At 50.2% G+C, this 16,136-nt stretch overlaps 1 protein-coding gene across 1 annotated transcript in view; it reads left to right on the plus strand.

Moving 5' to 3' along the window:
- RFX2 (regulatory factor X2) overlaps positions 1-16,136 on the plus strand; it is a 582,894-nt gene that overhangs the window by 307,366 nt on the left and 259,392 nt on the right. The window contains 1 exon segment of the mRNA XM_030218518.1: positions 8,950-9,065. Coding sequence (XP_030074378.1) covers positions 8,950-9,065 — 116 coding nt within the window.

The raw sequence follows: 16,136 nt of genomic DNA on the forward strand, positions 1-16,136 counted from the left end.
GGTATTCCGGTGGTGGTAGGGGCAGCTATGATTCCTGGGCCGACGGCTGAAGAGTCTGAGGTATAGAGCGTTTTTTCCCATGGTGTGATGGACGCGGTTTTGGCGAGTATGTCCTCCATGTTGCTTCCTGCGCCACCGGTCCCTTCTTTCTCTGAGGAGCCGCTGGTGATATTGCGACAGGACTCCTCAGGGGGGGGGGGCTTCAGCAGCTCTGTTTTCGCCAGAATTTGTGCTGCTAGTCCATCAGGTTTATTGCCTGAAGAAAGGAATTTCTCCTGATGTTGCAGCGGGTTCTCCGGCCCCTCTTCCACAGAATGGGCACTTAGGGCTTGCAGTTGAGATATCCAGGTCCAAGACGTCTCATCTGGCTGGCATGGAGGATTTGTGGGAGGCGCTGTCCCTTGGTTCAGACCCTCCAGTAGATGCTGGGGCGGAGGGGGGAGATTGGGACGCAAGATCCCTAGATGAACTCTCAGAGGCTCCCTTTGGTAGTATGCATTATTAGAAGGCAAGAACTGCCCTCCCTGTTGGCGGAGGTACTTCAGACACTTAAATTGTCAGAAGATCCCCCTCAGGTGTTCCGGAAAGGGGACCCGCTTCTTAAGGGGGTTCGAAGACCTCCACAAACCTTTTCTTATCATGAGTATTTGAAGTAACTGGTGGAGGCGGAATAGCTAGTTCCCGATTCGCATTTACAAATCGGTCGTGCCATGTCTCGCCTTTATCAGCTCCCTCAGGCAGCTCTAGAGACCTTTTTGGATTCCCAAGGTGGACGTGCTGGTTACAGCGGTCACCAAGAAGTCAGCTATCCCTCTTGAAGGTGGGGCGTCTCAAGGACCCACAGGATCGCAGGTTGGAGGCTTTGTTGATGCGCTCCTTCGAGGTTTCTGCCTTGGCATTGCAGGTGGCCATCTGCAGGGGCTATGTGGCTCGGGCCTCCTTTCATTGGGTTGAGCATCTCCCCGATGTTCCAGTAGACTCCTCTTTTCATTCGGCGGCTGGTGTCATTAATCTGGAGATGGGCACTGCTTTTCTTGCGGATGCCATGTATGACTTGGTTCGGGCCTCTGCGAGGAATCTGGCACTGGTAGTGTTGGAACGTCGCTACTTGTGCCTCCATCACTGGGCGGCAGATGTAGCATCCAAAGTACATCTGAGTCAGCTTTCTTTCCAGGGTAAGCTTCTTATTGGCGATGAGTTGGAGAAAGTTGTCAAGAGTCTGGGTGAGTCCAAAGGGGCTCGGCTTCTGCAGGATAGGTCCCACTTGGCTCCCCGGTCTGCAGCCCAAGGGCACCTCAGGGAGGCTCACAGGTACAGGCCAGGTAGAGGTGCTGGTTCGTAACGTGCTCGGTTCTGGAATTAGAGGTCAGTCCTTTCAGCTCTTTCGGGGTAGCTGTAGAGGAGGTTGCGATGGAGGCGCTAGGGGATCCAGCAGTGCCAGAACCTCCCAATGAAGTTGCGGGGGCCCAGTCTCTGGTTCTGGCCGTATGAGGCAGGCTTCATCTGTTTTATTGGAGCTGGTCCGGGTAACCAGACCAGTGGGTCTTAGATATAGTCAGGTACGGGTATGCCCTGGCGTTTGCCATCCGCTTCCAGATCATTTCTCGTTTCTCCTTGCAAGTCACCGCTCAAGGCCAGGGCCGTGCATCAGACCCTGGATCGTCTTCTGGCTGTGCGGGCCATAGTTCCCATTCCCCCAGGCAAGAGAGGTTCTGGCAGATATTCCATTTACTTTGTGGTGCCCAAGAAGAAGGGCTCTTGGCGTCTGATTCTGGACCTAAAAAGGGTGAATTGGGCTTTGTGGGTGTTGCCCTTCCACATGGAGACTCTCAAGTCGTGACAGTTCAGCCGGGGGAGTTTCTCACGTACTTAGATCTTACGGAGGCGTACCTTCACATTCCTATTCGTCCAGACCATCAGAAGTTCCTTTGCTTTGCAGTCCTGGGAGATCACTTCCAGTTTCGAGCAATGCCCTACGGGCTTGCTACAGCGCCATGGACCTTATCCAAGGTGATGGTGGGTGGTGGTAGCGGCTCAGTTGCGTCGGGAGGGGATCTTGATGCATCCCTACCAGGACAATTGGTAAATCAGGGCAAAGTCAGCAGAGGAAAGCCGTAGAGCCTCAGGTCAAGTGGTTCTCCTTCTCCAGCAGTTGGGATGGGTTGTCAGTGCATCCAAGAGCTTGCTGGTTCCCTCTCAGTCCTTGGAATTCCTGGGAGTGCTTTTCAATACACGCGAGGGCTTGGTATTCTTTCCAGCAGTGCACATCCTGAAGATCCAGTCCCAGGTGCGTTGGTTGCTGGCGATCCAGGCTCCATCAGCGTGGGATATTTTGCAAGTGTTGGGGTTTATGGCAGCTTACATTGAGGTGGTGCCGTGGGCACGGGCACATATGAGGCCTCTTCAGGCGGCCCTCCTGGCTCACTGGTCCCCTCAGGTGGACTCTCTCATGCAGAGTTTCTGTCCATCGTCCAGTGCGGCTCAGCCTTCAGAGGTGGCTGGATTGTCATCATCTGAGCCGGGGCAGGCCCCTCGACACTTCAGACTGTGTGTTAGTAGCAACAGATGCCAGCCTGACTGGGTGGGGAACCCAATGTCAGGGACAAGTTGCTCAGGGCTCCTGGTCAGCGGAGGCGTCTCCCTGGTCCATCAATCATCTGGAAACCAGGGCAATTTGTCTTGCATTTTCAGCCGATGCTCCCATTTTGTGATGTCCGAGTTCTCTCCAACAGTGTAACAGCAGTCGCTTACGTCAGTCGTCGGGGGGACCAAAAGCTCTCTCTTAGCGCAGGAGGCGGCGTTGATCATGGCCTGTGCGGAACAAATTGCCCATCTTCTCTCGGCAGCACATATTGCGGTTGCATCCAGCCTACAGGCGGATTATCTAAGTTGGCGTCATCTGGATCCAGGGGAGTGAGCATTAGGTTCGTTTGTCTTTCAGCTCATTGTCGATCGGTAGGGCACCCCAGTAATGGATCTGATGGCCATGGCAGACAATGCCAAGGCTCCGCGGTTTTTGAGCCACAGAAGGGAGCTGTTGTTGGAGGGTCTCGATGCATTGGCACAGCCCTGGCCTCATCGAGTCCTCCTGTTTGTGTTTCCTCTGTGGCCAGTCATTTGGGTTCTACAGTGTATCCAGGGTCATTTCGGTCGCGTAATACTGGTGGCTCCCGATTGGCCGCATCGACCATGGTATGCGGATCTCGTGCGATTGCAGGTGGACACTTTGCTTCCTTTTCTCTCGGAGGAGGGTCTGTTTTTTCAGAGACCCGTCCGGATGCCCGATGTGGCTCGATTCTCGCTTACGGCTTGGCTGTTGAACGGGCACGACTGTTGAAGAAGGGCTATTCAGTTGCGGTGGTGCGTACCCTTCTGAGTTCAAGGAAGCAGTCCACTTCCTTGGCTTATGTTCGGGCTTGGCATGTTTTTTGAGGCTTGGTGTGAAGAACGGGAGGTGCAGCCATTGAGGGTCTCCATTGGTCATCTACTTTAATTTTTACAGGGAGGTCTGGAGAAAGGATTGTCACTGTCCTCCCTTCAGGTTCAGTTGTTTTCAGGCTTCGCTTCAGGGGAAATCGCTAGCCCTTCAAGCTGGTGTCTTTCATTTTTTTCCAGGGGGTTAAGTGATTGCGGCCTCCCGTGTGCCCGGTGGTCCCTCCCTGGGACTTGAATTTGGTGCTGTCTGCTTTGGTTCAAGCCCTGTTTGAGCCCTTAGGGCAGGCTACACTTAAGGATCTTACGCTTAAGGTGGTCGTCTTGGTGGCTATCACTTTGGTGCGGCGTATTTCAGAGTCGCAGGCTTTATCTTGTGGGGAGCCATTTCTGGTCCTTACGAAGGAGAAAGTGTTGTTATGGACCGTTCCTTCCTTTCTTCCTAAGGTGATTTCTCAGTTTTATGTCATCACCCAGGAAGGAAGGCAAGGAAAGAGTGGTTGAGTCCCCTCGGTTATAGAAGTTGGATGTTCGTTGGGCGTTGCAGTGCTATTTGCGTTGGACAGCGGAATTTCAGAAGTCTCTCTGCCTCTGGGTCTTGTTTGGGGGACCTCGAAAAGGGAGGTGGCTTCCATCGCGCATTGGATCAAGGAGGCAATTTCTTCCGCGTACCTGCTGTCATGGAAACAGGTGCCCGCGGTTCTTCGGGCAAATTTTATGCGTGTGCAGGCTTCTTCCTGGGCAGAACACTCTCTCATTCCACCACAGGATATTTGTAAGGCTGCGACTTGGTCCTCACTGCATTCCTTTGCCAAGCATTACAGGTTGGACATGCAGGCACGACGAGATGCTTCCTTTTGGATGTGTCCGTCTTGCTCCAGGGGCTTTCCCACCCTCGGTGAGTACTGCTTTGGTACTTCCCATTCGTAGGGAATGGTCTGGAGAAAATGATAAGGAGAAATTAAGTCTTACTTGCTAATTTGCTTTCATTGAGTCTCTCCAGACCATTCCCGAGCCCACCCAGGAACAGTGGGATCGTTGAGATTTCTTCCGTCTGGGATTGCAACTGCATCTGTGTTTTTTATGAAAGTTTGTTCCAGTTATTCTTTTTGGTGCTTTTTCCTTCTGGGAGCTCAGTTTCTGGTGGTGTTTTAAGTGTTCAGTTCCTTGTGGTTTAAGTTTTTTTTAGGTGTTGCTTGATTATTCAAACTACTGAGCAGGTCAGGCTTGCACAGTCCCTTTTACAGGAGCGCTGTTCAATAATTCTCAGTCTTCCTGTGCTGGTACATAAGTATTGCCATACTGGGAAAGACCAAAGATCCATCAAGCCCAGCATCCTGTTTCCAACAGTGGCCAATCCAGATCACAAATACCTGGCAAGATCCCCAAAAAGTACAAAACATTTTATACTGCGTATCCCAGAAATAGTGAATTTTCCCCAAGTCCATTTAATAACGGTCTATGAACTTTTCCTTTAGGAAGCCATCCAAACCTTTTTTAAACTCCGCTAAGCTAACCGCCTTTACCACATTCTCTGGCAACAAATTCCAAAGTTTAATTACATGTTGAGTGAAGAAAAAGTTTTTCAGATTCGTTTTAAATTTACTATATTGTAGCTTCATTGCATACCCCCTAGTCCTAGTATTTTTGGAAAGCGTGAACAGACGCTTCACATATACCTGTTCAACTCCACTCATTACTTTATAGACCTCTATCATATCTACCCTCAGCCGCCTTTTCTGCAAGCTGAAGAGCCCTAGCCACTTTAGCCTTTCCTCATAGGAAAGTCGTCCCATCCCCTTTATCATTTTCGTCGCCCTTCGCTGCACCTTTTCTAATTCCACTATATCTTTTTTGAGATACGGCGACCAGAATTGAAAACAATATTCGAGGTGCGGTCGCACCATGGAGCAATACAAAGGCATTATAACATCCTTATTTTTGTTTTCCATTCCTTTCCTAATAATACCTACCATTCTATTTGCTTTCTTAGCCACAGCAGCACACTGAGCAGAAGGTTTCAACGTATCATCAACGACGACACCTAGATCCCTTTCTTGGTCCGTGACTCCTAATGTGGAACCTTGCATGACGTAGCTATAATTCGGGTTCCTCTTTCCCACATGCATCACTTTGCACTTGCTCACATTAAACGTCATCAGCCATTTATGTTATTTATTTTATTGCATTTGTATCCCACATTCCCCCACCTATTTGCAGGCTCAATGTGGCTTACATAGATTTGATAACATTGTCATAGCAGGATATCGGATACAGTTAGTAATGTGTAGCGATTAAGGAAGGGGAGAGGGAAGAAGGAAGATAGTTGTTATGGTAGTTATGGAAGGTGTGTGTTCATAGTTGAGTGGACTTAGTGAGGTTATAGGTTCTCATTGTAGGCCTTGTTGAAGAAGAATGTTTTCAGAGATTTTCGAAAGATGGATGTTTCTTTGATTGCTTTCGGGTCTGTAGGTAATGCATTCCATATCTGCGTGCTCTTGTAAGAGAAGGTAGTGGTGTGCATCAGCTTGTATTTAAGTCCTTTGCAGCTGGGGTAGTGCAGGTTGAGAAATTTGCGGGATGATCTTGTGGCGTTTCTGGGAGATAGGTCCACGAGGTTTAGCATGTAGGTTGGGGCGTCTGCATGAATGATTTTGTGTACAATTGTGCAGATCTTAAACGCAATGCGTTCCTTAAGTGGGAGCCAGTGAAGTTTCTCTCTTAGGGGTTTTGAGCTTTCATATTTGGTTTTTCCAAATATGGGTCTGGCGGCTGTATTCTGGGCAGTTTGGAGTTTTTTGATTGTTTGTTCTTTGCACCCGGCGTATAGTGCATTGCAGTAGTCCAGATGGCTTATTACCATTGACTGTACTAGGGTACGGAAGATGCCCAGTCTCTCAGTCTCGTAAGGTCTTGTAATTTTTCACTATCCTCCCGCGATTTAACAACTTTGAATAACTTTGTGTCATCAGCAAATTTAATTACCTCATTAGTTACTCCCATTTATAAATATGTTAAAAAGCTGTGGTCCCAGCACAGACCCCTGGGGAACCCCACTAACTACCCTTCTCCATTGAGAATAATGACCATTTAACCCTACTCTCTGTTTTCTATCTTTTAACCAGTTTTTATCCAGAATAGGACACTACCTCCTATCCCATGACTCTCCAATTTCCTCTGGAGTCTTTCATGAGGTACTTTATCAAACACCTTCTGAAAATCCAGATACACAATTAGGCATATTTTCAAAGCACTTAGCCTTCCAAAGTTCCATAGAAACCTATGGAACTTTGGAAGGCTAAGTGCTTTGAAAATGAGCCCCAATATCAACTGGCTCGCCTTTATCTACATGTTTGTTCACCCCTTCAAGGAAATGTAGTAGATTGGTGAGGCAAGATTTCCCCTCACTAAATCCATGTTGGCTTTGTCTCATTAATCCATGCTTTTGAATATGCTCTGTAATTTTGTTCTTAATAATAGTCTGTACCATTTTGCCCGGCACCGACATCAGACTCACCGGTCTATAATTTCCCGGATCTCCTCTGGAACCTTTTTTTTAAATCGGCGTTACATTGGCCACTCTCCAGTCTTCTGGTACCACACTCGAATTTAAGGATAAATAACATATTTCTAACAATAGCTCTACAAGCTCATTTTTCAGTTCTATCAGTACTCTGGGATGAATACCATCCGGTCCAGGAGATTTGCTACTCTTCAGTTTGTAGAACTGTCCCATTGCATTCTCCAGGTTTACAGAGAATTCATTAAATTTCTCAGACTCGTCAGCTTCGAATACCATTTCCGGCACCAGTATCACTCCCAAATCTTCCTCGGTGAAGGCCGAAGCAAAGAATTCATTTAATCTCTCCGATAAGGCTTTGTCTTCCCTGATTGCTCCTTTTACTCCTCGGTCATCTAGCGGTCCAGCCGATTCTTTTGCCGGCTTCCTGCTTTTAATATACCTAAACATTTTTTTTACTATGTGAGTGCATATTACCCACTCGTAGGGAATGGTCTGAAGAGACTCAAGGAAAGTACTACGCAGTATGCGCAGTGGAATGGGACAATTGCTAAGGCAGCCTTCTGTTGAAACTGCTATGGTTTGACTGTGTAACCTATCTCTTGGGCACCCTGCGCCATCTCTGACTGCTGGTCACTTCCTGCTTATTCTGTACTTTGTCTGCGCCTCCTGCACTCAGCCTGCTGCTGTCCGCTCCTGCTCGTTCATCAACCGTTGCTCAGTACAGCGGCGCCGTTGGGCCTTTTCGAACTCTGTCTCCAGGTCGCTGCGTCAATTGTCTAGGGAGCTGGTATGGCGGTTGAAGAGCAGCATTCAACGCCATTTGCATCTTGTTGTCCGGCAACTTCACATCTCTTCTGCCTCAAGCGGTTTTAATCGTGCCGTTGCTTTCTACGGGTCTGGATGGGTTTTACAACTGCTCCCCATCGTGGATTGCCTAGCCGATAGCTGTTTCAGTCACTCTGTTCCATCTCAGCATCTGGAATTTCCCTCAGACCGGCCTCTCTAGGAAAGCCAACTTCAGAACTGCCACATACTACCTACAGTCCATCCTAACATGTCCATGAACCTTTTTAGTTTCTAATACCCTTTCCCACTTCTTTCCCAGTTCCTTCTCTCCTATTTTATGTAATTGTATATCCACGGGTCTGATGATCGCCTTATCGGTACATTGTAAGCCACTTTGAGTCCGCATTCACGTGGAAAAAAAGTGGGGCATAAATGTGCATAAATAAATTAGCAGGTAAGACCTAATCTCTCCTGTTTTGTTACGAAAATACTAGATCTGGCTCTAGCTGGCAGGGTTCTTATTGACTCTCACTAGAGTCGAGAGTTCTTTGTCTCCACCTGCTGGAAGGCATTCACAACCCATCAGTCACATTCTGGGCCGGTCCGGAGGGACTAAAGGAAAGCAAATTAGCAGGTAAGGTCTAATTTCTCCTAAGAAGAGAGATCCGAGCTCACAAGGGAACAAACTGAGGATTCGGAAACAAACTGGGAAGAGGAACCAGGAGTCAAGGACATGCAGAAATGCCAGGGCAGAGAGCATGAAAGAGGCAGCAGCCCCAGAAAACACGAATAGAGGAAGGCTTAATTTGGGAGACCTGAAAAATACAAAATAAATCCAAAAAAAGAACAGTAATTTAGGGTGAAAACCGGATAAAACACAGTAGCCCCCAAGTAGCACGTAATGCTCCTTGGCTGCGCTACTTCGGTACGCGCCCACCGTAGCCAACTTAAATATATACTGAGGTTGCAGTTGTGATGTCATGTATGTGGCGGAACCAAAATTGGGCAGATTGGAGCAGCAGGGAGGCACTCTTCCTCTTCTAGAAGAAAAACAAACAAATTAAAGCAATTGAAGCTATATTTTCAAAGGGTCTGATTACAAATTTTCAGTATTAATTGACAGGTAAGGATCTTTTACATCTAGGTCTTCATGATGCAGCTTCATTCATTGCTAATATTGGGATTTTTTTTTTTTTTGTAACCCTTAGATATAGGGCTACTCAGAAAATGGATGGCATGGGAGACAGCACGTCCAACATCAACCAGCATGCAACGCCGGAGCAGTCTGTGGCAGCACAGAGTCAACACCATCAACAATTCATTGGTAAGGCCAGATCTAAAGATCTCGTCCAGGTGTGAAGCTTTTCTCATTAACTGTATGAACAAAATTACATATGAATAACTTAGAAGAGATAAATTTAGATGCTGGCTTCATATTTTAAGAGTAGCACAATATGCTACATTGCAGGAGACCCACAAGAGCTGCTTTCTATCAGTTCACTGTTGGCATACAAGTTTAACACAGGAGGCTTGAGAATAAAAAGGTAACTACTGGTTCTTTCAGGTGAGCTAAAGTTGCCTGAATAATTGTGTGGAAGCAAGGTAAAAGCTTCTAAAACTTACTTTTCATCTTTACCAGACCAGTCCAGAAATTGTGGGTATACCCATCAACCAGTAGATGGAAACAGAGAACAAAAGGATGTGAATCCTGCCCTACAAGAGCACCTGCAGCTAGAGTTCCACAGTATTTCTCTTTCTCCAGCAGATGGTGATGGTCATACTTTGCTGCTCCTCTACTGGTTTGGTGACGGTGGCTCTTGAAACAGAACTTAGTGGAGCGAATAGAGCCACAGCTGAGGGGATACTCAGAGGAGTCTGTCCCTGGCCCCCCCCCCCCCCCTTCCATTTTGCTGAACTTTTCTATTTACATTGTCCCTCCTTTTTCCTTAAAATAAAAATCTTACTTTTCTAGCGCTATTTTTTTTTTTTTTTTTTTGCAGTAGCAAACTTCTTAGCCTCTGTAGATAGGCAGAGGTAAGGGGAGACTGAATTCAGGGTGGTGGGGATTTTCTCTGTTAAGCTGCGATTTCAGGATTAAGACTAGCAGTTCAGTTCACCTACATAGAACAGTTGAGACCACAGGCCAGATGTTTGAACGAGAGCAAGCTGACGGTGTGCAACACTGGTGGCCGTTGTCGGGATGGTAATGGAGGTGCTGGCACAGTACAAGTAGGAGTTTGAGTTTCTTTATTGTTTAATTATTGTTGATTATAGAGTGAATTGATGCTGATCTTATCAGGAAAATTTTATGTTAGGATATGAGAAATCTTTTGGCCTTGTGTATAATTTAAATTCTCCGAGGACAAGCAGGCTGCTTGTTCTCACTGATGGGTGACGTCCACGGCAGCCCCCTCCAATCGGAATCTTCACTAGCAAAGGCCTTTGCTAGCCCTCGCGCGCCGATGCGCACCGCGCATGCGCGGCCGTCTTCCCGCCTGAACCAGCTCGTGTTCGTCAGTCTTCTTTTGTCCGCGCTCGGGACGGTCGTGTTTTGCCGCCGTTTTGTGCCCCTCAAGTTGACCTCGCGCGTCTTCGCGATTTTCGCAAAAAAAAAAAAAAAAAGAAGGACCTTTACGGTCTTTACCCCTTTCCCGTGTTTCCAGCTTTTGCCCCGCGTAAGTTTCCTTTCGTTTTCGGGACCGGCCTTTTTGGCCTCGGTACGGGTTTTTTCTCCCTTCTTTTTGGTGCCTTCCGTCATCATCGCGAATTTTGATTTCGCCAGCGTGATTTTTCAGCCCATGTCATCGAAGTCTTCCAGCGACTTCAAGAAGTGCACCCAGTGCGCCCGGGTAATCTCGCTCACTGATAGGCACGCGTCATGTCTTCAGTGTCTTGGGGCTGGGCACCGCCCGCAGGCCTGTAGTCTTTTCGCTCTTTTGAAAAAGCGGACTCAGGTAGCAAGATTGGCCCAGTGGAACGCGTTGTTCTCGGGCTCTTTGACGACAACAGCACAGGACTCACTGAGCGCATCGGCGTCAACAGCATCGAAGTCATCCACCTCGGCATCGACTGCATCGAGGATCCGACCTCCTGCATCGTCGGTACCGAGGCATCGAAAGGCTGCGTCGACGTCGGTGGAACCGAGGCCTCCGCTGTTGCTGATGTCGTCAGATGGTGGTGCTTCGTCTGGAGTGCAGGTGAGGGCTGTCCATTCCCCTGCTGGTGGCGGTGAGCCTTCGGGTGGGTCTCCCCCTACCCTGAGGGCTCCTGCGGTACAGCCCCCCCGAGATCGACCTCCTTCGGCCTCGGCCCCGAGGAAGCAACGGTTGGATTCTACGTCCTCCTCGTCGGTACCGGGAAGCTCTAGTGACATGCTTCGCTTGAAGAAGTCAAAGAAGCATCGTCACCGGTCTCCTTCCTGCGTCGGTACCGAGAGCTCTGGGTCGCCGAGGCAGTCGGCACCCAGTAGGCATCGGCACCGGGAGGACCGCTCACCCTCTGTTCAGGAGGTGTCGATGCGCTCCCCCTTGGACAGCCTGGAACAGCCTCCACGTCCGGAACAGACTCTGACCTCGACACCTGCATCGGCTTCCCAGTCTTTCTCCACAGCCGCTCTGCACGAGAGTCTCCGGGCCGTTCTTCCAGAGATTCTGGGAGAGCTGTTGCGCCCTTCTCCGGTACCGGGGGTGCTTGCGCCACCGGTACTGTCGAGTGAGGCGACGGCGGGCCCCTTGCCCAAGGTGAGGGTAGCGGTACCGCTTGTGGTACCAGCTACGGCCGCCTCCCAGGCGGACTCCCCGACGACGTCGGCGGAGGGAGCTTCGCCGGTGCTGGCGAGGGAGCCCACCTCTCGACGCTCCTACCGTGGCCGTGTTTCCACGGAGTTGAGTCGGGCATGGCTTCAGACACAGGTTCGTGAACTTGTGTCTGATACCGATGGTGAGGCCTCGTGGGAGGAGGAGGAGGACATCCGATATTTCTCTGACGAGGAGTCTGATGGCCTTCCTTCTGATCCCACTCCCTCTCCTGAAAGGCAGCTTTCTTCTCCTGAGAGTCTGTCTTTCGCGGCCTTTGTCCGGGAGATGTCTACGGCCATCCCCTTCCCGGTGGTTGTGGAGGATGAGCCCAGGGCTGAAATGTTTGAGCTCTTGGACTATCCTTCTCCACCTAAGGAAGCGTCCACAGTACCCATGCATCATGTCCTAAAAAAGACATTGCTGGCGAACTGGACCAAGCCTTTAACTAATCCCCACATTCCCAAGAAGATAGAGTCCCAGTACCGGATCCATGGGGACCCAGAGCTGATGCGCACTCAGTTGCCTCAGGACTCTGGTGTGGTGGATCTGGCCCTAAAGAAGGCTAAGAGTTCTAGAGAGCATGCTTCGGCGCCCCCGTGCAAAGACTCCAGAACCTTAGACTCCTTTGGGAGGAAGGCCTATCATTCCTCTATGCTTGTGGCCAAAATCTAGTCTTACCAGCTCTACACGAGCATCCATATGCGGAACAATGTGTGGCAGTTGGCGAGCTTGGTGGACAACCTCCCTCCTGAGCAAGCCAAGCCATTTCAGGAGGTGGTCAGGCAGCTGAAGGCGTGCAGAAAATTCCTGACCAGAGGGGTATATGATACCTTTGATGTTGCATCCAGTGCCGTTGCTCAAGGTGTGGTGATGCGCAGACTCATGGCTGCGTGCCTCCGACCTGGAGAATAGGATCCAGCAGCGGATTGCGGACTCTCCTTGCCGAGCGGACAACATTTTTGGAGAAAAAGTCAAACAGGTGGTAGAACAGCTCCACCAGCGGGATACCGCTTTCGACAAGTTCTCCCGCCGGCAGCCTTCAGCCTCTACCTCTACAGGTAGAAGATTTTTTGGGGGAAGGAAGACTGTTCCCTACTCTTCTGGTAAGCGTAGGTACAATCCTCCCTCTCGACAGCCTGCGGCCCAGGCTAAGCCCCAGCGCGCTCGCTCTCGTCAGCAGCGTGCGCCTCAGCAAGGCCCCACGGCTCCCCAGCAAAAGCAGGGGATGAGCTTTTGACTGGCTCCAGCAGAGCATAGCCGACATCAACATGTCCATGCCGGGTGATCTGCCGGTTGGGGGGAGGTTGAAAGTTTTTCACCAAAGGTGGCCTCTTGTAACCTCCGACCGTTGGGTTCTTCAAATAGTCCGGCAAGGATACACCCTCAATTTGGCCTCGAAGCCTCCAAATTGCCCACCGGGAGCTCAGTCCTACAGCTTCCAGCACAAGCAGGTACTTGCAGAGGAACTCTCCGCCCTTCTCAGTGCCAATGCGGTCGAGCCCGTGCCATCCGGGGAAGAAGGGCTTGGATTCTATTCCAGGTACTTCCTTGTGGAAAAGAAAACAGGGGGGATGCGTCCCATCCTAGACCTAAGAGCCCTGAACAAATATCTGGTCAAGGAAAAGTTCAGGATGCTTTTCCTGGGCACCCTTCTTCCCATGATTCAGGAAAACGATTGGCTATGCTCTCTGGACTTGAAGGACGCCTACACGCACATCCCGATACTGCCAGCTCACAGGCAGTATCTGTGATTTCAGCTGGGCACACGTCACTTCCAGTACTGTGTGCTACCCTTTGGGCTCGCCTCTGCGCCTAGAGTGTTCATGAAGTGCCTGGCTGTAGTAGCAGCGGTGCTTCACAGGCTGGGAGTGCACGTGTTCCCCTATCTCGGCAATTGGCTGGTGAAGAACACATCCGAAGTAGGAGCTCTACAGTCCATGCAGATGACTATTCGCCTCCTGGAGCTACTGGGGTTTGTGATAAATTATCCAAAGTCCCACCTTCTCCCAGTACAAAGACTCGAGTTCATAGGAGCTCTGCTGGATTCTCGGACGGCTCGTGCCTATCTCCCAGCGACGAGAGCCCACAACTTGTTGTCCCTCGTCTCTCGGGTGCGAGCGTCCCAGCAGATCACAGCTCGGCAGATGTTGAGATTGCTGGGTCACATGGCCTCCACAGTTCATGTGACTCCCATGGCCCGTCTTCACATGCGATCTGCTCAATGGACCCTAGCTTCCCAGTGGTTTCAGGCTGCTGGGGATCTAGAGGACGTGATCCACCTGTCCACGAGTTTTCTCAAATCCCTGCAGTGGTGGACGATTTGGTCCAATTTGACTCTGGGACGTCCTTTCCAAATTTCTCAGCCACAAAAAGTGCTGACTACGGATGCGTCTCTCCTGGGGTGGGGAGCTCATGTCGATGGGCTTCACACCCAGGGAAGCTGGTCCCTTCAGGACCAAGGTCTACAGATCAATCTCCTGGAGTTGCGAGCGGTCTGAAACGCTCTGAAGGCTTTCAGAGATCGGCTGTCCCACCAAATTATCCAAATTTAGACAGACAACCAGTTTGCCATGTATTACATCAACAAGCAGGGGGGCACCGGATCTCGCCCCCTGTGTCAGGAAGCCGTCAGCATGTGGCTGTGGGCTCACCGTTACGGCATGCTGCTCCAAGCCACATATCTGGCAGGCGTAAACAACAGTCTGGCTGACAGGTTGAGCAGGATTATTCAACCTCACGAGTGGTCGCCCAACTCCAGAGTAGTGCGCCGGATCTTCCAAGTGTGGGGCACCCCCTTGGTAGATCTCTTTGCATCTCGAGCCAACCACAAGGTCCCTCAGTTCTGTTCCAGACTTCAGGCCCACGGCCGACTGGCATCAGATGCCTTCCTCCTGGATTGGGGGGAAGGCCTGCTGTATGCTTATCCTCCCATACCTCTGGTGGGGAAGACTTTCTTGAAACTCAAGCAAGACCGCGGCACCATGATTCTGATTGCTCCGTTTTGGCCGCGTCAGATCTGGTTCCTTCTTCTTCTGGAGTTGTCCTCCGAAGAACCATGGACATTGGAGTGTTTTCCGACCCTCATCACCCAGAATGAAGGGGTGCTTCTGCATCCCAACCTCCAGTCTCTGGCTCTCACGACCTGGATGTTGAGAGCGTAGACTTTGCCTCTTTGGGTCTGTCGGAGGGTGTCTCCCGTGTCTTGCTTGCTTCCAGAAAAGATTCCACTAAGAGGAGTTACTTCTTTCTATGGAGGAGGTTTGCCATCTGGTGTGACAGTAAGGCCTTAGATCCTCGCTCCTGTCCTACACAGACCCTGTTTGAATATCTTCTGCACTTGTCTGAGTCTGGTCTCAAGACCAACTCTGTAAGGGTTCACCTTAGCGCAATCAGTGCATACCATTACCGTGTGGAAGGTAAGCCGATCTCAGGACAGCCTTTAGTTGTTCGCTTCATGAGAGGTTTGCTTTTATCAAAGCCCCCCGTCAATCCTCCTACAGTGTCATGGGATCTCAATGTCATTCTCACCCAGCTGATGAAACCTCCTTTTGAGCCACTGAACTCCTGCCATCTGAAGTACTTGACCTGGAAGGTCATTTTCTTGGTGGCAGTTACTTCAGCTCGTAGAGTCAGTGAGCTTCAGGCCCTGGTAGCTCATGCTCCTTATACCAAGTTTTATCACAATAGAGTAGTCCTCCGCACTCACCCTAAGTTCTTGCCGAAGGTAGTGTCGGAGTTCCATCTGAACCAGTCAATTGTCTTGCCAATATTTTTCCCCTGTCCTCATTCCTGCCCTGCTGAACATCAGCTGCACACATTGGACTGCAAAAGAGCATTGGCCTTCTATCTGGAGCGGACACAGCCCAACAGACAGTCCGCCCAATTGTTTGTTTCTTTTGATCCCAACAGGAGGGGAGTGGCTGTGGGGAAACACACCATATCCAATGGGCTAGCAGATTGCATTTCCTTCACTTATGCCCAGGCTGGGCTGGCTCTTGAGGGTCATGTCATGGCTCACAATGTTAGAGCCATGGCAGCGTCAGTGGCCCACTTGAAGTCAGCCACTATTGAAGAGATCTGCAAAGCTGCGACGTGGTCATCTGTCCGCACATTCACATCTCATTACTGCCTGCAGCAGGATACCCGACGCGACAGTCGGTTTGGGCAGTCAGTGCTTCAGAATCTGTTCGGGATTTAGAATCCAACTCCACTCCCCTAGGCCCATGTTTATTCTGTTCCAGGCTACACTCTCAGTTAATTGGATAAGTTGTTAGGTCAATCTCAGTTATGTCCTTGCCGTTGCGAGGCCCAATTGACCATGTTTGTTGTTTTGAGTGAGCCTGGGGGCTAGGGATACCCCATCAGTGAGAACAAGCAGCCTGCTTGTCCTCGGAGAAAGCGAATGCTACATACCTGTAGAAGGTATTCTCCGAGGACAGCAGGCTGATTGTTCTCACAAACCCGCCCGCCTCCCCTTTGGAGTTGTGTCTTCCCTTGTCTTTGTCTTGCTACATACTGGATGACGATCACGAGCCGGTTCGGGTGGGAAGACGGCCGCGCATGCGCGGTGCGCATCTGCGCGCAAGGGCTAGCAAAGG

Source organism: Microcaecilia unicolor, chromosome 11 (assembly GCF_901765095.1).
Source record: "Microcaecilia unicolor chromosome 11, aMicUni1.1, whole genome shotgun sequence".
NCBI classification, from domain to species: domain Eukaryota; kingdom Metazoa; phylum Chordata; class Amphibia; order Gymnophiona; family Siphonopidae; genus Microcaecilia; species Microcaecilia unicolor.